Source organism: Dryobates pubescens, chromosome Z (genome assembly GCF_014839835.1).
Source record: "Dryobates pubescens isolate bDryPub1 chromosome Z, bDryPub1.pri, whole genome shotgun sequence".
Classification (NCBI taxonomy): domain Eukaryota; kingdom Metazoa; phylum Chordata; class Aves; order Piciformes; family Picidae; genus Dryobates; species Dryobates pubescens.
The window spans coordinates 27,821,536-27,843,311 of NC_071657.1; the positions used below are offsets into that span (position 1 = coordinate 27,821,536).

The 21,776-nt window shown below is 40.4% G+C and overlaps 1 protein-coding gene across 1 annotated transcript in view; it reads right to left on the bottom strand.

Moving 5' to 3' along the window:
• Window positions 1-1,981: 1,981 nt before the first annotated feature.
• The window catches only part of TUT7 (terminal uridylyl transferase 7), a 42,085-nt gene continuing 22,290 nt past the window's right edge, over window positions 1,982-21,776 (bottom strand). The window contains exons 17-29 of the mRNA XM_054178971.1: window positions 21,491-21,548; window positions 16,103-16,206; window positions 15,052-15,141; window positions 14,852-14,965; window positions 14,666-14,743; window positions 13,962-14,139; window positions 13,304-13,351; window positions 13,108-13,199; window positions 12,555-12,670; window positions 6,839-7,164; window positions 3,699-3,775; window positions 3,458-3,521; window positions 1,982-2,371 (exon numbers count right to left, since the gene is read on the bottom strand). Of these exons, the coding sequence (XP_054034946.1) occupies window positions 2,304-2,371; window positions 3,458-3,521; window positions 3,699-3,775; window positions 6,839-7,164; window positions 12,555-12,670; window positions 13,108-13,199; window positions 13,304-13,351; window positions 13,962-14,139; window positions 14,666-14,743; window positions 14,852-14,965; window positions 15,052-15,141; window positions 16,103-16,206; window positions 21,491-21,548 (1,413 nt within the window). The 3' untranslated portion in view covers window positions 1,982-2,303. The remainder of the gene's footprint in view (window positions 2,372-3,457; window positions 3,522-3,698; window positions 3,776-6,838; window positions 7,165-12,554; window positions 12,671-13,107; window positions 13,200-13,303; window positions 13,352-13,961; window positions 14,140-14,665; window positions 14,744-14,851; window positions 14,966-15,051; window positions 15,142-16,102; window positions 16,207-21,490; window positions 21,549-21,776) is intronic.

The following is a 21,776-nucleotide window of genomic DNA, read 5'->3' on the forward strand; positions in this document are numbered from 1 at the left end:
AACAACTAACCCACGGCACCAAGCACCCCATCAAGTCTTCTCCTGAAAACCTCCAATGATGGCGACTTCACCACCTCCCCAGGCAGCCCATTCCAATGGGCAATCACTCTCTCTGTATAGAACTTTTTCCTAACATCCAGCCTGAACCTCCCCTGGCGCAGCCTGAGACTGTGTCCTCTTGTGCTGGTACTGGCTGCCTGGGAGAAGAGACCAACATCCATCTGTCTACAACCTCCCTTCAGGTAGCTGTAGAGAGTAATAAGGTCACCCCTGAGTCTCCTCCTCTCCAGGCTAAGCAACCCCAGCTCCCTCAGGCTCTCCTCATAAGGCTTATGTTCCAAACCCCTCACCAACTTTGTTGCTCTTCTCTGGACTCGTTCCAGCAAGTCAACATCCTTCCTAAACTGAGGGGCCCAGAACTGGACACAGTACTCGAGGTGTGGCCTAACCAGTGCAGTGTACAGGGGCAGAATGACCTCCCTGCTCCTGCTGGCCACACTGTTCCTGATGCAGGCCAGGATGCCATTGGCCCTCTTACTATTGTATTCTCTTGCTCTTTAAGCAAACAAAGGATTTATTAGTTTCTGGTTTAATGCCTACAATATATAACACAAGTTTGGAGATTTTATATTAGGGCTATGAGATTAATAACTATTTAGAATGTGTAGCTGCGTAAGGAAGCACCAGATTCAAGGTGAGAAGACTGGTAGATCTGCAGAATGGGTTTTCATTTGGCAATTGGAAACTTCACTGCCAAATTAAAAAGGATCACAAAGGGAAAAGAGTGACTGTGCATAAATCTGATGTATTAATTAAAAAAAATGTCTATCTTCGAGATTATGCCATAGTCCCTTAGAGGATTAAACTTTTCATCCTCATCAGCAAACCTGAAATTAACTGTGAACAGAGGGCTACATAAGGAATACAGAAGTCACATCTGCCTTCCTCTTTTTTTCCCCTTTTTTTTCTTTTTTTTTGGGGGGGAAGAGGGGAATATGAAAATACAAGAATGAACTTATTTTTGAGGGAAAAAGTGACTTTCATATGCTGAAATGCGCTATAGAATTTGGATTTCTCTTCTGTTTGTTGCTGGCTCCTATTTTTCTTGAAAATATGTTGAGGAAAAAATGCAAAAGGAAGTATTTGTGAAAGTTGCACATCTCAAATTTAACAGAGAGCTGGCTACAGATAGATGAAAATGAAAACACAAGTTAGGATTCCCAGTTCCTTAAGACCACTGCAGCAGTTCTAGCTGTCTACTTTAATAAAAATAGAGAGTAAGGAAAAAAATGAAACATGACATTTCTAAAATTATAACCTAAGAAGAAATACATAAACTTAAGGCTGATTTAAAAAAAAAACCTTTTTCTTTTTTTTTTTTAAAACTTTATTTCAAAGTTATAAATAACAGTGGTTTCCATTTTACAACAGAACTAATTCTCTCCTGAACAACGTAAGACGGTACGTTACCAGCTCTGGAAGGACTTCAAGTAAAGCTTGAGTTCATACTACTAACTAAATTCTTGGCTGGCACATGGATCCTCTTCACATTTGATGAAAATGGACATGTGTTCTTCTCAGTTGCCAAATGTCATTACTTCTATTCTTTAAAGCATGTTGTGTCTATATCCCCAAGGCCTTGAAAAAGATTCTTAGCAGCATCAAACAGGACTGTCCTTTCTTTCTAGTCTTCCTTTCTGCTTGTACACAAGCACAGCAGCAAATGAACTCCCATACAATCACAGAACAGAAAAAAAACCACAAGAAATCTCAATGGCAATTTGTCTAGAGATTGTTTTAAGTACGTTCACTTGTGTCTATGTTTTCAGTTCTCTACAGGAAAAAAAGAATGCAGCAGTCTACAAACATTTCTAACACCTACACAACGATTCAGTAAACAACATTAATAAATATTATTTGCTCCTTCAATTTTTTTTGAAGAAAATATAATGTATTTGGCTTGCACATTTCAAAATGCATTTCAAAATGGTCAGGTGGAACAATAAACCCTTGGACAGTCAGTCCACTTTTAGTATCTGCCTTTTCCTATGTAATTTACCAAGTAAACAAAAAGCCATCATGGCTTCCTAATGAAACACTCAACCTATTAAAGAGCAGGATTTTATTGTATTAAAATCCACAGTTGCTTGTACTAGCAACCTAAAGTAAGTCAAATTAAATATGGGTGTTTTAAACCAAAGTTTGTCTGTGCTGTTGTTCTGTGAATCCAGATGCTTTAGCCAAAGAAATTTTTTTACATGAAGGAAGGACCTGTATTGCAATTTAACAGTGCTTAATATCCCTCACGATTCTTGCGGGGTCCTCTTCTGTGAGGCTCTACCCTGAGTCATGTATTTATTGGAAAGGCTGCCTAAGATGGGGAGGAAGAAAGCATCACATTTTAAAGGTTTGGAAAAAAAAGCCCACAACAAAAACAAACCAACCCCCAAATATGACGTAAACCAACCAAAACAATCAGACAGGATAAAATTACTGTGAAGCCAAACCATAACGAAAGCACACAACTCAACTTCAGATCATTACCTGCTGGAGCACAGTAGGAAATACTAGAATACGAAATTGAAAACTAGCATTTTTTTTCCTAGCTAAATGCCTAATGGCTTTGTGTTAAAAATCCCCAAACCTAGCTTTGAAAAAGCCTTGCAGTGAAAACAAGAAACACTGTCTTCTCCCAACAAAACAGAGAATTTGAGATAATTAATTCCAGTTTATAGTTTTCCAAAGTTTGTAGGGACTACTTGGGTCCCCCTTCAGGTGATGCAGAGTAAGAGAAATATATATATATATATATAATTAAAAAAATCTCAAGCTGCTGAAACATTTGCAGTTATACTAGAAACTGAAAGTAATTTAAAAAAGCAGTTGGTTTTAAAATGTTCATTGTACCTGTTAGTAAACGTGTGAAATTACTGTAAGGAAGCTTCATTTGTAACAAGGCATGTAAAACAAAATACATCTCTGATCCAGGGAGTACGTAAAGACCTTTGTATCAGCATCCTTACATTTTGGCAGCTCAGATCAAGGATGTGCTTTGACATTCTCTCCCAAGTTAGCTGATCCTGTGGAATTCTAGACAATTACTCTAAGTAAGCCTCACAAGAAAGCATTCTACGTTGTTATCCCCGAAGAAACACAGAACTGCACATATGCCAAAACAGAAGAACACACACCGTATCCTTCTGCAAAATAAAAATGCACAGAACAGACATGCTTGTTTTGCTTCCAAAACAAATCTGAAATACTGCACAGTTTTCCAGTGGGAAAAAAAAAGAAAAATAAAAATTGTGGCTTCACTTCAGAATTACCTAGCAACACGTCCATAGTGCTGCTGCGTTCAGCAAACACAGCAGAGTTCCCATAAGAACTGACGGATAAGGCAAGTTAAAACAACATGCTTTTATGCAGAATTTCTGAATTGAAAAAAAGCTATACAAACCTGACTGTGGACTCAAAAGTATTTTTCCTTTTTGCTTCTTTTTTTCTTCATGCATGAGCACTCCCTATAAACAACATATACACAGAGATGAACCAACAAAATTGAATTATGTCATTCCACAGTAATTAAAAAAATAGAAACAATTTCTCCTAGAAAGCTTCAGTGAAGTTATTTTCAATTACTTTATGTGTACTTTAGAATATTTTAAAAGATTAAAGAAAAGGGATACTTCTGTTTTTACCTGATTTAATCTACCAGCATGTTTGGCAGCATGAGGTAAAGAAGGGGATCCACAGAGCACTTCTGGTTTTGAACCACCTGAAAAGATAATTTGAAACTAGTTTCAAGTACCATAAGGTTTAAAAATAGCTGCAATCTACCTTCATAGTACATAGAAGGTAGCACATTGGTTTTTCTCAATTTTATCATTGGGAAAAACTGGTACAATGAGATGAGATACATCCATCATCTAAGTCAGGAACCCAGGGTAAATTAAGCTCTGTATCCCCCTCCAGAACTGGAGAGACAGGGTACTTCAGATACAGCGATAAGTGAGTTGTCTGTAGTCTCATAAAATACAAGCACGCCAAAGAACAAAGTCTGATCTCCTAGCTCCAGTTGTTCAGGTTCAACTGAAGAGAACACTTTAGGTACTAAGTGAGCAAGAAAAGACAAAGCAAAACCTACAGCAATTCTATTCAAATTCAGACATTAGTAATTCCCAAAATATGGATAGCAAAGACACCCACTCTAGAATTCATGTTTGCAGACATGTATATTATACAGCCTCGACACAGTTTTTGTATGGTGACCATGAGCCAGCAGTGTGCCCAGGTGGCCAAGAAGGCCCATGGCATCCTGGCCTGCATCAGAAATAGTGTGGCCAGCAGGAGCAGGGAAGTCATTGTGCCCCAGTACTCAGCACTGGTTAGGCCACACCTTGAGGCCTGTGTCCAGTTCTGGGCCCCTCAATTTAAGAAGGACATTGAGACTCTTGAATGTGTCCAGAAAAGGGCAACAAGGCTGGTGAGAGGCCTCGAGCACAAGCCCTACAAGGAGGGGCTGAGGGAGCTGGGATTGTTTAACATGGAGAAGAGGAAGCTCAGGGGAGACCTTATTGCTGTCTACAACTACCTGAACGGAGTTTGTAGACAGGAGGGGGTCAGGCTCTTCTCCCAGGCAATCAGCACCAGAACAAGAGGACACAGTCTCAAGCTGTGCTAGAGGAAGTTTAGGCTCAAGGTGAGGAGAAAGTTCTTCAGAGAGTTGTTGGCCATTGGAACGTGCTGCCCAGGGAGGTGGTGGAGTCACCGTCCCTGGAGGTGTTCAAGAGGGGATTGGACATGGCACTTGGTGCCATGGTCCAGTAGTCATGAGGTCTGTGGTAACAGGTTGGACTTGATGATCTTTGATGCCTTTTCCAACCTTGTTGATTCTATGACACTGTTATAAAATACAGCATCACTGGCTACAGAACGGTTAGGCCTACTCCCCTTCACATAGAAAACTCAGTATCATGGCAAATAGTCACAAGAAAAGGTCAAAGATAAAGAAACTCAAAAGTTAAATTTAGACTTGACATACACCAAAAGGTGAGAGGATGAATAAAATGTGGCTTCCATTTTTAAGTATCTTTTTTACCTGCCCAACACTGCTAGAGGGGTCTATTGAACTAAGAACACTTCTAAATACCTTGAAAATTCTGAATATATTTGCACCGTTCTCCTCCAACACTGAGTACTTTATTAGGACAGTATTATGCCCTCTCACCCAGATGCACTTCATCAAGGAGAATCTCCTGATCTAAGCCAGAGAGAATACTATCCCTAGTAGAGAAAAGCTGTTTTCAAATGATGTTTGTACCAAGGATTCCTCTTTGTGGCTTAAAGAAGTCAAGTCATGAGTAGTCTGTGGAGCACATTCATGCCGCATCAATTTAAATCACAGAAGGTTAGCAGTGGGAAGAGACCTTGAAAGATCATCTAGTCCAACCCTGCTGCCAGAGTACCTAGAGCAGATCACACAGGAACACATCCAGGCAGATGCAAATGCTCCTAAGTTTACAATAATACTGTGTTCCTTTAAGTTAACTACAGATACCATTCACTGTCTTGAGGAGACTGTTCTATTGTAGAATAATTTTCCTTTACAACACAGATAAGAGAGCTGTCTTACCTGAAGGATAACTTAGATAATGTTAAATATCTCATTATTTCGTTCAGGTCTGCCAGGATCTGAATTTGGGAGCATTCTTGATTTCTTTTTGTAAACTGACTCCATGCAAAATAACATTGTTGTATCCTTCTGACTGCTGACTTGGCAGTATCATTATTCCACTTGAGCTGCAATATTCTATCTGAGCAATCTGCACACTTTCAAAGTAACTTTAGGGTCTTCTGGATTAATTCTGGTTTAGATGTTGCAAAGAGCTCTAAGGCTAGCTTTTGCTGCAATTATGATATACTGAAAGAGAAGCTATAATTTGAAACGTTAGCAAACTCTCAGTGAGGACAGTGGAAGCAATTTCAACATATTAAGACACTCATACCTTTCTATTAGAAACATCCTGCCTGCTAAGAGAAATCATATCAAATCTTCTAGGATACAGCAAAGTTCTGAGAGGTGGGTGACAATGAAAGGGACACTGACTAAACAGGACTACATTAAAAAAAAGATAGCATTTACATGATGACATTCAAATCAAAAAACCTTGCCTGATAGCTGACTGTGACTGTTTTAGGCTGTGCCTTTAAGAAAGGGACAGTCGCTGGAACACTCTGGCTGAATGTTCTGAAAAACAAAGATATTCTAAACAAATTTCATTGGTAGATTGGTAGAATGCAACTTTAAGTTTTAGTTCAGTTTGAATCTCAGTTCAGTTCTGTCTTTTTTTTCATCCTGCCTGTTTCAGTCTCTCTCTGAGCAACAGCTGTGCTAGATGGAGTTAACCTTGAACTAACAGGTAAGAAACTAGTTCTTGCATACACTTTGAGCTAATAGAATTTCCTCCTTAATAATTACCTCTTCTCTCTCTCTAACCCTTTTTGGGGAAAAAGGGAGATAGAGGGAGAGAAGGGGTACAGGGGGAGGACTCTCCTGGCTGGAGGAGGGAGAGCTTTGTTCTGTGTTACGTTCTTTGCTGTATATTTCTGTATATATTGTAAATACTGTATATTGTGTATATATTCACTGCATCTCATCCTGCTTGTAAATACAGCTCATATTCGTTTCTGCTTCTCTGACTGAGTTAGCCGTGGTTTCTTTGTGTGTGGGGGGAGAACTGGACTTTCTCTCACCACCACACTGACCCTATTAAAAATGCCAATGCCCTCCCACCCTCCAGAAGCTTTGTTGAAAGTACACAATTTATCAAGTTTGTACCTGCAGCTCCTTTATACTGTGGACACTCCTTTTTAATATGACCTTCCCTTCCACAGATAAAACAACGTTTTTCTCTTAAGTCTCTGTCTTCCAGGCGCTTCCACTTCTCTGATGATTGCCTGGGAGTCTTTTCTCTTCCAGTTTCCACTATCACCCTTGCTGGTTTCCTCTTTGGAGGCATACATAGATGCAACTTTCCATCCATGACTGAGCTCTCCTTTTCTGCTGTTTTGTTTTGAGTTTCTCTGTCCTCTTTGCTTCTTTTCTCCTTGGTTTCTGTGTACCTCTGATTTTTTATGTCTTCATAATCACGTCGTCGTCTTAGCCTAGAAGAGCAAAAAAATACTGCAAAGTTCATAGGCCTTGTGTATACAGAGTCAAAAAAATAAGCAAAACCAGACCCAAGACCATGTGCTGTCAAGTGCTATCTACATACAACAGAGGTATTTCTTAGTGAGTTAAAGTGAATTCACGTACTTGTCCCTCTAACTCTTCTTCTGAATGGCACTACCAAACACTGATGTAATGTATTTAACTTTATGACAACAGTAGAGCCCTAAATTCTAATAACTATTTCTCAAAACCAGAAAATATGGGTGTTAGATTTGCAAAGACAGTGGAAGAAAAGAAACACCAAAACAAATGCTTAAAAAAATAGGGCTATAGTTGTAATTTTTTTTCTATTTGTACAGCTCTCTCTATTTGTAAATTCCATTCTGAAAACTATATTCACAGTATCTCTAAAAGTTTCTTCTACTGGGAGAAGCTTCTAACATTGTATGTCACTTAAAGATCTAGCAGTGGGAAACAGACAGCACTGCTGGACTAGTTTTATCTAACTTCTCTAGTTGTGACCTAGAGTAGTTTCACATCAGTGAAACCCCCAAGTATGAGTACTCTGTCCAGTTCTGGGCCCCTCAATTTAAGAAGGACATTTGAGACTCTTGAACGTGTCCAGAGAAGGGCAATGAGGCTGGTGAGAGGCCTTGAGCACAAGCCCTGCGAGGAGAGGCTGAGGGAGCTGGGGTTGTTTAACCTGGAGGAGGCCGAGGGGAGACCTTATTACTGTCTACAACTACCTGAAGGGAGGCTGTAGCCAGGAGGGGGTTGGTCTTTTCTCCCAGGCAATCAGCACCAGAACAAGAGGACACAGTCTCAAGCTGTGCCAGGGGAAGTTTAGGCTCGAGGTGAGGAGAAGGTTCTTCAGAGAGTTGTTGGCCATTGGAATGTGCTGCCCAGGGAGGTGGTGGAGTCACCATCCCTGGAGGTGTTCAGGAGGGGATTGAATGTGGCACTTTGTGCCATGGTTTAGTAGTCATGAGGTGTTGGTGACAGGTTGGACTTGATGATCTTTGAGGTCTTTTCCAACCTTGTTGATTCTATGATCCTACGATTCTCTGTTTTTAAAAAAGGAAAATAAGACCACCTGGAGAACTTCAGACCAGTCTCATCAATGTAACATCATGGAGCAGATCCTCCTGGAAACTATGTTAAGGCACATGGAAAACAAAATAGCAATTGGTATCAGCCAACACAGCTTCACTAAGGGCAAACTGTGCCTGACAAATATGGGGACTGTGACAGTTTTAGCCTGTGCCTTTAAAGCTAGCTGCAAATTTTTGAGCAGGAGACTGGAGAAGTACAAAAATCGAGTTGGGTGTAAAAAGGAAAACGAGATTATTGTAAAGGAATTTCATTTGTTAGATGTGTGGGATGTAGTTTTAACACTCTTACATTCCTTTCTCATTCTGTCTCTCTCTCTGCTGGCATGCATGTCTGCTGCTCCTGGAAAGAGACCCCTTACCAGCTAACTTCACAGATAAGCATTACTGACTCTTTTTTTAATGACACTTTTGAACTAACTGAAATTTCCCTAACATTTCTCCTTTTCTCTTTTCTTCTAATTAACCAGAGGAAAAAGGGGAGGGAGAAGTTAGGGGGAAACGAGGCAGCATCCTCCTGGACAAGGAGGATTTCTGTGCTGTTTTCTCTTTGTAAATACCTGTATAATATTGTACATACATATTCATATTGTACATATTCGTTGCATTGCATTGTAGATGCAGTACTGCTTGTGTAATACAGCTCTTTCATTTGCTTCCCCGACTGAGTTGGCTGAGCTTTTGTTAATGCAGGTGGGTTAAACCATCACAGGGACCTCCCTCTATGATGGCGTTACAGCACCAGTGGATTACAAACAGCAACTGACATCATCTACCTGACCTTGTACAAAGCATGTGATACTATCCTGCACAACACCCTTGCCTTTAAATTGGACAGACGTGTACTTGACATTGGTAAGGAATGGATGGGTGGCTGCACTTCAAGAGTTGTCATCAACAGCTCCAGATCTGTGTGGGGACAAGCAATGAGTAATGTCCCCTACAGGACCAGTTTTATTAAACATCTTTGTTGAGTACGTGGACACAGGATTCAGTGTAGCCTCACCAAGCTTAGGGATGAATCAAAGCTGACTGGTGTGGTTGACAGTGTAGAAGGAAAGGTTGCTATGCAGAAGAACCTTGATAGGCTAGAGAAGGCTTAATAGGCTCACATGAATCTTCTGAACCTCACTGAGCATCATGAAATTCAACAAGGCCGAGTGCAGTATCTTGCATGTGGGTTGGAAGAAATCTCAAATATGGATACAGGGTGATGAGTGGATTGAGAGGAGCCCTGTGGAGAATGATTGGGGGTACAGGTTGTTGACAAACTTAAAGTGAGCCACCAATGTGTGCCCATAGCCCAGAAAGCCAACCATATCCTGGGCTGTATCAAAAGAAGTGCAGCCAGCAGGTCAAGTGAGGTAATTCTGTCCCTCTGCTGTCATGAGATCCCATCTAGAGTACTGTGTTCAGCTGTGGGATTCTCAGCTAAGACAGACATGGACCTAATCAAGTGGTCCCAGAGAAAGCCAAAAAAATTTATCAGAGGGCTGGAATACCTCTCCTGTGAGAACAGGTTGAGAGACCTGGGGCTGTTCAGTTTGGAGAAGGCTCTAGGGAGCCTTATAGCAGCCTTCCAGTACATACTTACAGAGGCACTACAGGAAAGATAGGGAGAATTCTTTATTAGGGTGTGTAGTGAAAGGATGGATAAAACACTAAGACAAAAGACATCATTTTGTTACTAAATAATGTGCCTATATCCGAGTTCTGCATATTGGTCTGGTATCAGTATTTAAAGAGGGAAGTAGCAGAGTTAAGAGAAGGTAAAGAGAAAGGCAGCTCAAATGATGAAGAGAACAAGTGTTTAAGGAAGAGAGACTTAAGCCAAGACTCCAATGTGGAGAGAAACTAAAGGTTGAACATATTCATGGCTATACTGGGTTTGGCTGAGCTGGAGTTAGTTCTCCTCAGAGCATCTTTCTACTGCTGTGTTGATAACACACCAGTGTTTTGGCTGAACGAGCACCCAGGCTATGCTTTTCCAACATTTCCCCACCCCAAGAGTATGCTGAGGGGTCAGCATGACTTTAGGAGGGCACAGAGCTGGGCCAGCTGACCCAAACTGACTAAAGGGGTATTCCATGTCATACAACATCAGCTCAGATATATAAGCTAAGTAAAAGAAGGAAGTGAGAGGATATTCATCCCTGGTGTCTGTCCTCCAAAGCAACTGCTGTACGTAGAACCCTGCTTCCCACGAGTAACTGACCACATACAAACTATCCTCTATGCTGCAGCTGGGGAGTGTGGTCTTACTGGCAGAAGACATCAGGTGAAACCCAAGGTGGGTCTTTGGTATTCTGGAGGATATTGAGGATCAGAAGCCCTCTAAACGCCAACTGAGAAGGAGATCTTAGCAGAAGTAGTGAGTACAGAAGCACCTCTCCTCTTAGCACCCAGGGTGCCTGTGCTGCACTGGATGTTCAGAGGGAACATTCCATCTACACATCACGCAACCAGTGCTACACGGAGTAAGTGGGTGGAACTGATTATGCAGCGAGCTCAACTGGAGAAACCCAACCACCTAGGAATTCTGGAAGAGAGTATGGACTGGCAGAGATTTTGGAGTGCCACCTGAGGAAGCAGTATGTGTCCAGGAGGCACCACCATACAAGTTATCTAAAGGCGAAAGGCTTTGTTTCCAGATGGGTCCTGTCATGTGGTAGGAAGCCATCAGAAGTGGAAAGCTGCTGAACAGAATCCTACACAAGTTGTTGAGGCCACTGAAGGAGAAGTCAATATACAGAAGTGAAAGCCATCCAACTGGCTCTAAAGACTGCTGAGAGAGAAAAGTGGCCAGTACGTTATCTTTACACAGATTCCTTGATGGTGGCTAATGCCCTGTGGGGGTGGCTACAACAGTGGCTATGCCTGTGGAATGGTCATGAAACTACCGACTTTAACTATTGACTTTAAACAGATGAATGTACTACTTTACACATCACTTAGCACACTTAGGGAACTGGTTGCTATAGAAGACTTCAGGAAAACAACAGGATCAAGTTCAGAGAAAAACAAAAAGGACAAAGTCAGAAACTGCTCCAGTCTACAAATAAGGACCAGGGCAGGCACATACACCAACACATCTTACAGAGCAGTTGCAGATGTTGGGGAAATGCCCAAGAAGAGATTACAGCTAGTGTGCCCCACATAGCATCTCCTACTGCAGTGGCTTGGCTGAGGACAAAAATGTATCCATGGTCTTACATCATAAGGCATTTTATGTTCTTGGATACAAAACCCATTGACATTTGCTGTTACAGTTGTCTAGAACTCAGCTGTGTATGTGCATTTGAGACAACTTAAGTCCACAATTCTCCATTGTAGCAGAAAGTCTACACCATCTGATTTGATTTTAATGCCTTTTTAGCTATTTGCATATGAGCAGGTGATTTTCAATTACAGCTTTTAACATAAACAGCCTCTAAAGCAAAGATTAGACTTTGCCATTCACCTTACAAGCAATTACAAAGGCTTTCAACATTTCATTCCCTTGCATTACTGCCAATTTTCAGACAAGAAGTCCTCGAAGAGTTTTGTCTCACATAGAAAAAAAAAAAATCAGTGGATCAATTAAATTTAGATAGGTAATAATATGAAGAACAGAAAAGTCACTTTAGTGTTCATATGCTACATTAAGACAGTTGCTGGGCATCTGGTTACACAGGATCAAGAAACCTCTCCAGTTTAAACCATGACACTCTCACATGTGTGCTTAAGAAAAATAATGCTATGATATGCTTGTCTTAGCTTTTTGACATGAGCTGCATGTTGTACTTCACCTGAGTGTCATGCACCCATGTTTCACTTGATTCTATGAACATGGCAAAAACATATATTGATAGAACCTGCAGGATTCTGGAAGTAGAAGCTATTAAATGAAAATACACAAAAAGCTTTCCTGAGTGCTTTTCACAGCAGATAGCTATTCAGCTCTGCATTTAGATTCTCTTTGATTACCCTCTCCTATATAATGAATGGAAGAGTCAGCATTACTACCTTAAGATAAAGTAGTTGCAGCCGTCTGTGAAAATATTCTGATAAAAAACACTACAGATGACCACAGCAAAACTTTAGTGTCTCAATAAAAATATTTTAAAAATCAACAACATCCACTACTGCCACAACTAGTATTGATATATATTCAATTCAGCAATAAAGGAAGTATTCTGCAGCATGTACAGGTCTCAGTTTAGCATTACTGTTGTAATCTTTCTTCCACCCAAGCCTAAGGAAAGGTTCCACACAGATGCCAAAACTATACTCACTTTCTTCTCATGGGACAATCTTTCATGAAATGGCCAATTTTACCACAAATTCTGCAGCATCTATCATTTGGTGCCAATTTTCCTTCCGTTAGTACCTCTGGATCAAAAAAGTACTCCTGAAGAAGAAATCATGAATTTAAAACAAAGATCTATACACTTGGGAGTCATGACAGAGAAGCAAGTTTTAAACAGCAGTAAGATTTACAGAGAAGAATAAACCTGGCATGTGTATCTGAACTCCTGAAAGACCTGGTGAGATTAACTGGCCACTGGCCTCTTTCTGGGCACTCAGTCTGTGAGCACTTTTAAAACTGCCACTCTAAGAAATGGTGAGCTGCTTTTGACAGGGAATAAAATACCTAAGCCTGCACAAAGCAGCTCTGACTTGCTTAGAATTGCATGCATGCCAAGACATTTGACATGCAAGTGACACTTCACTCACATAGGATTTTTTTAGCACTTTAGACGTTTAAGAGAAGATTAAACAAGAGTGTAGCAACTGGTAAATTATATAGCCAAGAACATCCACATACTGCTCTTAGAAAGAACTTACCATTTTTGATGGATATTCTTTAGGAAATATTTTTATAGGAGTACCAAATATCCTTCTGCCATTGATAAAGGCCTTCATTATAAAATTTGTCACTAGGGAAGAAAAATAAAACAAAAACCATAAACCATCATCCAAACATCAAACAAACCACTTAAGATCCACGACAAAATCTTCTAAGTTGTATCTGTAAACTTACTTTTTCTTGATAATCCGGCTCCCAGATTATGGTTCAAATCAAAAGGGTCTGTACAAAAAGCATTATAGGCATTAGTCAAATCCAGGACAAGATCAGCAATGTAATGAATAACCCAATGCAGCTCTTCTTTATGAGGAATTAATAGACTGAAATCGAACTCTCTGGAAATTTATTGAAAACAAATTAACTCCATGCTCAAACGATCACAGCCATTCAGCTCTAAGCTGACTCAAGTATTGTAAAAGAAGTGGAACATGCAGGCAAGAGTGTCCAAATTCTTTCCACAGAAATCATACAGGCAGAAAATGATTCAAAGAACATTACTAATGTGTCGCTATTCTTAGAGACCATGGCAGTACTTATCAGTATAAATATACACAGGGTCAGGTAAATACCAACTCAGCTAAACTTAGCATTTGTGAGAAAACCTTAACTGCATTACAGCTAAATAATGAAGTCTCCTTTGCAGCTTTAGTAGACAAAGCCAGCAACGCTAAGAATAGTTTTTAGCACTACTGAAGCAAGATGGATATTTTACTATTATTTCAAAATGTGACAAAGATGTAACAGAAAGATAAATAATCATTGTGGAAAGACCAAGTTTTTCACATGAGCATTAAAGAAATTCAACTTATTAATGTAATTCACATATTTTTACCTTCAATTACAATGTATTTGGAGGTCCACTGCTTCTTGAAAGTTGTGAGCAAATTTTTTCTCCTAATGCAGATGACATGCTCTTTAAAATCAAATTCTTCTGTGTAGAAACGGAGAAGCCCTAGCCACAGCTGTCCAACCGACTCAGTGTTTTTGCCACTCTCTGGCCAAACGACAGACTGAAAATGACAGAAGTATTTTTCCTTCCAGTACTTAAACAGAATTATTTTCCTACCTTGGAAATTCAAACAATCCCCTTCCTTTCACAATTAGTAAAATAATTCAATAATGATTTAAAAATTGTATAGTTTAAAAAATAGTAACAAAAGAAGTGGAGAATTCATAAAATTTCTAACATTAGGTTTCACCTGTTATAAAAACTAATCTATTAGCTCATGTTATGTGCCTACTTAAAATTATTCAACAAGATTAACCAGCTATTACCAGATATGAAGCTGGTATTTATAATTCTCTACCTGGAGCAACACACAGTAATTAATCATTGTAAAATGTTTAATTTATCTTTCTTTGGACTTCTCCTCAGATGAATTACAGCAAATCATATTCTTAAATGTTTGGAGCATAGGATTTTCAAAGCAATAGCTGCACCACTTCCACATATATATTCAATGACCATATCTGAGGTCAATGTTTAATTTGCAAAGCTACGTGTAATACCATTTTGAATTAACCTGATTTACTCACCAACTCCTCTATCTTATCAAAGAAATAAACATTCCAGCCATCAACTAAAATTTCAGGCTTCTTTGGTTCTTTGTAGATCTGAAAGTATAACATTAATTTAATCAGAAGAGCTCTTCAGATTCAGCACTGACATTCTTCTGGCCAATACTGTGTATAGGTACATGTTTCTTTCTTGATATACTGTACCTCTTGAAGAACAGGGATGACAGGTGGATTTCTCTGTTGAAGAAAATAAAGCACCATAAGAGTATATGCATAAGAAGAAAGGCTTCCTCGAGATGCATCTCCAATGTCACATATCTAGAAAAAGAAACAAGGTTTGTTTCTCCTATGGTTGTCTTCTGCTTCAGGCACTACTGCTTCTACAATGTCTGAAATATACTTACTTTTGTAAAGACTTTCATTGTATAACACAGATATTTTACTCTAGGATCAATGGCTGCATATGACGACAGGAGTTTTGTATTATGCAATGCCTACAAAAATAAGAAAGTCATAGAAAATACAGAACCTCTGAAGAAATGAAATAAACTGAAAACATGAAACCCAAACACACTTGAGTAGACAAATGCAGATACGAAGCCCTGAATAATGATGTTGAGAAAGGAAGCATTCAACAGTGAGGTTACTACCTGCTCTGTTGAACAGCTGATCAACATTCTTAATCTGCACAGAAGTGTTACAAGGCAACATCCACAGAACAGTGCTTCAGAAATCAAGCATGTATCTATTACTGCATTTTCAAAATATTTGTTAGATAGAGTTCTTGAACTAACAGACATCAGGCCAGAAATGTGAGAGCTATCAAGTGAACCATAATCTGCATGGGCCCCTAACTTCAAATAGAAAACTTTCAGATTTACTTAGTAGTATATCTTTCTCAAAAGTCCCCTTGAGCTCATATGAAAATTTCAGAGAGTTTAATACTTTGCTCCAAATCTTACTTTCCTTTGACATTTCAAGGATTTGGCTTTTGAAGTTCAGAGACATTGGGAAAAAAAAACAAAAACAAAACCCCCAAACATTTTAAAAATACTTGGACAAAAACTTTTGTTGTTTTGAAAACTCTAGTTGCAATTCTGGCAAGTTGGGTTCAGAACTCACTCTTTAAGGTCTCAGGGCTAAGTAAGAACCGTAATAGGAAGTAGAGTGTAGGAAAACTGAAGTTAACGTTATTTTGTCTCATTTTCAGAAACACGTGAACAGTTAAAACACTATTTTTTATTATTACTTACGAACTAAGTATTTTCCCAGGGAAGTGACAACTCTTAAGTTGCAGTTGTGCAACTGACTCCATTCAGTTGGAGTTGGAAGCATTCAGTAGTTGGAAGCAATTGATTATTGAACCTCAATAGAACAACCACTTCAGTATCAAGAAACAAAACCACATCTCACATTTTGATGTTAAAAAAAAAAAAGAAAAGAAGATAATCTTACCAGAGTATTATATAAACTGATGTCTACTTCAAGACCACTTCTAACATGGAAAAATTTGACAATCGGGACTTTAGCAGTTGTTATAGGCAAGACATTTCTTAAACCTAGGATGAAATATTTAATTACTAAGTGACTGCAATACAGTTCTAACAGTATCAAATACTCCATAAATAACTCCAAACTGTAGAAAAAAGGCTACAAAATAAAATTTTATTGCATACCAAAATTGTATTTCAGTTATGTTTTAATACAAGATTTTAGGCTTTTGTCAAACATGATGAATCTGCTAAATATAATAAATACATTTAGCCTCCCAGTAAAACAAAGATTAGCCTATATGCTATAGAAAAATAAACATAAGAGATCACTGACAGTTCGCTCCAATTATATTAAATTCATGGGAGATACAGTTTTATAGTGCTTGTTTTGATGTAATTTCTTCTAGAAAAAACAGAATTCCTGTTGCAATCTTCTACCAAGCTACCTTTTACTATTAACTTCCTAGGCACTGACCATACAAATTCAACGTAACTACTAACTTGAAGCCTCAAATTTTAATTTAAGATTTGTTCTTACACATGTGAATTATAAATCTATTACCTCTCAAATTCAGTTTAGGTCCTGTAACATTATCACAGTATCACCAAGGTTGGAAGAAACCTCAAAGATCATCGAGTCCAACCTGTCACCATAGACCTCATGACTAGACCATGGCACCAAGTGCCACGTCCAATCTCCTCTTGATGGAATAGAACAGAATAGACCAGGTTGGAAGAGACCCTCAAGATCATAGTGTCCAACCTATCATCCAACACCACCTAATCAACTAAACCATGCAACCAAGCACCCTATCAAGTCTCCTCCTGAACACCTCCAGGGATGGTGATCAGTTTGGTGAGAACATGAACAGGTGGGATGGCCAACCAACTTCTAATCTTTTCAGGAGACTGAGGGAACTGCAAAGTGGCAGAACCCGAGGAAGCAATACCAGAAGGGTAGCTGTTACTTCCACAGTTCCCCAGGACAACTCTAATAGCTCCAAAAGTGGCTCCAGTTGTAACACTGCACAGTGTGCTCGTTGCACCTGTGGACATGTTCCCCATAACTAGGGGTGCCCTGCCTCCCACCAGTGGGAGGAGAGGGATAATGGAGATAACAATCTATTGGGATGTGTACATCCAGTGGCCTGGCACTTCACAATTTCAGAAGTACAGGGCCTTGGTTGACACAGGAGCTCAGTGCACCATATTGCCATCAAATTATCAGGGATCAGAGTCTGTAACTATTCTGGGAGTCACTGGTGGATCTCAAGAGTTAAGTAAGGTGGAGGTTAATATAAGTCTAACTGGTAAACAATGGAAGAAGCATACAGTGGTGACCAGACCTGATGCACCTTGTATTTTGGGAATTGATTTTCTAAGAGAAGGGCGTTTCAAGGACCCTAAGGGTTACAAATGGGCTTTTGGAGTAACTTCTGTAGAAACTGATGGACAAATCTGAAACTGTCTGCTAGACCTGAACTTTCTGATGAATCTGCAGTTGTGGGACAACACAAGATTCAGGACATTAAGTTGCCGGTTGCTTCTCGGACTGTGCATCACAGACAATACAGAACCAACCGTGACTCTTTGTTGCCCATTCAGAATCTGATTCGTCAGTTGGACAGTCAGAAAGTCATCAGCAAAACTCATTCACCTTTCAACAGTCCAGTGTGGCCTGTGCGAAAGCCGAATGGAGACTGGCATCTGACAGTGGACTACCGAGCCCTGAATGAAGTAACTCCGCCTATGAGTGCAGCAGTACCAGACATGATGGAACTCCAGTATGAGCTGGAATCCAAAGAGGCCAAATGGTATGCTACCATAGACATTGCTAATGCCTTCTTCTCTGTTCCCATAGCAGAGGAATGCAGGCCTCAGTTTGCTTTCACCTGAGAGGAATCCAGTACACTTTCAACAGACTGCCAATGGGCTGGATCCACAGCTCCAGCATCTGTCATGCAGTAATCCACGATGCTCTGGAGGAAGGTGGTGCTCCAGAACACATCCAGTTCATCGATGATATCATCGTCTGGGGTAAAACTGCTGAGGAAGTCTTTGAGAAAGGTAACAAAATCATGGACATTCTTCTGAATGCAGGTTTTGCCATCAAGAGAGACAAAGTGAAAGGTCCTACCACAGAGATCCAGTTTCTGGGAGTGCAGTGGCAGGATGGACACAGACACATTCCAGTGGATGTGGTAAATAGAGTCTCTACCATGGCAAATCCCACGAACAAGCAAGAAACTCTACGTTTCTTGGGGATAGTGGGATTTTGGAGACTACACATTCCTGGATACAGTCAGATTGTGAAACCTCTGTATGATGTGACTCGAAAGAGGAACAGTTTCCACTGGGGACCTGAACAGCAAGCAGCCTTTGACCAGATAAAGCAAGAGGTAGTTCAAGCAGTGGGACTGGGACCTGTCCGAGATGGTCCAGACATCAAGAACATTTTGTACACGGCTGCAGGTGACAATGGTCCAACCTGGTGCTTGTGGCAAAAAGCTCCAGGTGAGACACGTGGACGACCTCTTGGTTTCTGGAGTCGAGGTTACAGAGGTTCAGAGGCTAATTACACTCCAACAGAGAAAGAGATTCTAGCTGCCTATGAAGGAGTGAAAGCAGCTTCTGAAGTAATTGGAACTGAATCACAACTTCTCTTAGCTCCCAGATTGCCAGTTTTGAATTGGATGTTCAAAGGCAAAGGTTCCACACCGCATCATGCCACAGATTCCACCTGGTCTAAATGGATGGCTCTGATAACACAGAGAGCTCAAATGGGAAATCTTGAAAGACTGGTCTGGTGGAGGTGATCTCAAGTTGGCCTGAAGATGCCAACTGTGCTAAACCTCCAGAGGAGAGAGTAACTTGTGCTGAGGAAGCTCCTCCTTACAATGAGCTTTCAGATGATGAAAAGAAGTATACTTTGCTCACAGACGGTTCCTGTCATCTCATCGGGAACAAGCGAAGGTGGAAGTCTGCAGTGTGGAGTCCAACACGCCGAGTTGCAGAGGTGAAGGATGGAGGAGAATCCAGCCAGTTTGCAGAGGTAAAAGCTGTCCAGCTAGCTCTCGATGTAGCTGAACGTGAGAGATGGCCAAAGCTTTATCTCTACACCGACTCATGGATGGTAGCCAATGCTCTATGGGGTTGGCTAAAGAACTGGAAGAAGAATGGCTGGCAGAGGAAAGGAAAACCCATCTGGGCAGCCGACCTGTGGCAAGACATTGCTGATCGAGTCGAGAGAATTCCAGTGAAGGTGAGACACATTGATGCTCACATTCCTAAGAGCAGAGCTACTGAGGAACAGCAGCACAACCATCAGGCAGATTTAGCTGCAAGAGTTTCTCAAGTAGACAAGGACTCTGAACTTGATCTCGACTGGAAACACCAAGGTAAGATATTCTTAGCTTGGTGGGCTCACGATTCATCAGGACATCAAGGCAGAGATGCAACATACCAGTGGGCTCGTGACAGATCCATAGACATTTCCATGGATGCCATCACACAAGTCATCCATGACTGTGACATTTGTGCTGCTATTAAGCAGGCAAAGCAAATTAAGCCCTTGTGGTATGGTGACAGATGGTCCGAGTACAGATATGGTGAAGCTTGGCAGATTGAGTACATCACTCTACCACGTTCTCGTTCTGGTAATCAATACGTGCTTACTATGGTAGAGGCAAACACTGGATGGCTGGAAACTTATGCAGTTCCACATGCAACTGCACGCAACACCATTCTCGGTCTGGAGAGACAGATCCTGTGGAGACACGGAACTCCGGAGAGGATTGAGTCAGACAACGGAACTCATTTCAAGAACAACCTTGTAAAGAGCTGGGCAAAAGAGCACGGTATTGAGTAGATATTCCACATTCCTTACTATGCACCAGCTGCAGGGAAGATTGAACGCTACAATGGTTTGTTGAAGACCACTCTCAAAGCCATGGGAGGTGATCTTTGAAAAACTGGGAAAAGCATTTAGCACAAGCAACCTGGCTGGTGAATAGTAGAGGTTCAGTGAACCGAGCTGGACCGGCACATTCAGATATGCTACGGAAAGTAGAAGGTGATAGAGTTCCTGTTGTTAGAGAAAAGAATCTGTTAGGTAAAACTGTTTGGGTGTTTTCGCCCTCAGGAGAGGCTAAACCTGTCCGAGGGGTGGTTTCAGCTGAAGGTCTGGGTCACACTTATTGGGTAATGCAGGAGAATGGTGAAATTCAGTGTATTCCACAAAGAGATTTAATTTTAGCTGAGAGAGTTTAATTTCAGACTGTTGTACAGCTACATCGCGTCCAAAGGAAGAATCCCTGAGGAACCTACGGTGCACAAACCCTGAGAGCCCTGAGTCAACTGAGAGTCCCTGTTTCCCTGTTTCCCTTTTCTTCACTTCGTCTGCAAAGAGACAAACTGTTTTCCATTTTCTTGATTTTTGATTTTTCTTGGACTTCTGAATCATCTACATCTGAGTATAGCCGGAACGGACTATGAATTTTACTTACAAACTGTAAATATTGTTTTAGATTGGATGGACAGTACGAACAGCCAATGAAATTGTTTAGAAAGGGGTGGACTGTGACCGTTTGACACTGTGCCTTTAAGAACAAGCAGTGCTGAGACACTGGCTAATGTTTCTGGTACTAGAACCAAAACATTCTGATATTCTAAACAAATTTCATTGGTTGATAGACAAAAAATGCAGCTTTAGATTGTGAAGCAGTTGGAATTTTTCTTTTCCTCAGTTCAGTTTGGTTTGGGGAGTTGGGGGGAGTTTCAGCCTGTTCTCCCTGCCTGCTTCTTCTGCAAACTGCTGGAGTTGGCCTTCAGATAAGCAAAAACTAATCCTGCATGGGCTTTTGAAGCTTACTAACAACTCTTTTCCTTAGTAACTTGCCTTTCTCTCTCTCTCTAACCCCTTTTTGGGGGAAAAGGGAGGTAAGGGATTTTTGTTGTGTTATTTCTCTTTGCTGTGTATTTGTGTGTATATATTGTAAATACCTGTATATATTGTGTTATATATAACCTGCTTTCCATATATGCTTGTAAATACATAGCTTGCTCTTTCGACTGGGCTAGTTGTGGTTTCTTACTCTGTGGAGGAGGGAGAGCTAAGCCCTCTCTCAACCTACCACACCGTTGGATTCTGCCCATCTGTCCAGCAATAACCTCACAGATCTACATATGCAAACAAGAATGTATCTAAATGTTCAGTACCTATAACCTCACTAACATTAAGCTCTTTGATACAGTTTTATCATAATGATTTTCCTCTGCAGTGCCCCAGAATGTTCTCACTACAGCACCTGAAGGCACACAAACAGAACCACTTAGTTTTCAAGAGATTTACCTGACTGTTTCTTGAGAACTTTTGCTAAATCTTCAATGATTCTGATGCAATCCAGTCCCTAAGACATTAAGAAAAAACAGTTGAAAGTTGTTTCTGCTACAAGTATTTTAGGCAAATCTTTTCTTACTTGCCATTAAACTCACAGCTGTGTCAGTCAGTTTCATGTTTGCAAAATCAACACTAGACAGAGTATTTTAACATAGGCTTTTAACAAGTTTAGATTAGGCATGAAAGGAGACTGAAGTCCTTATCCACTGTCTCCAATTCCTACTTGTTTATGCAACAG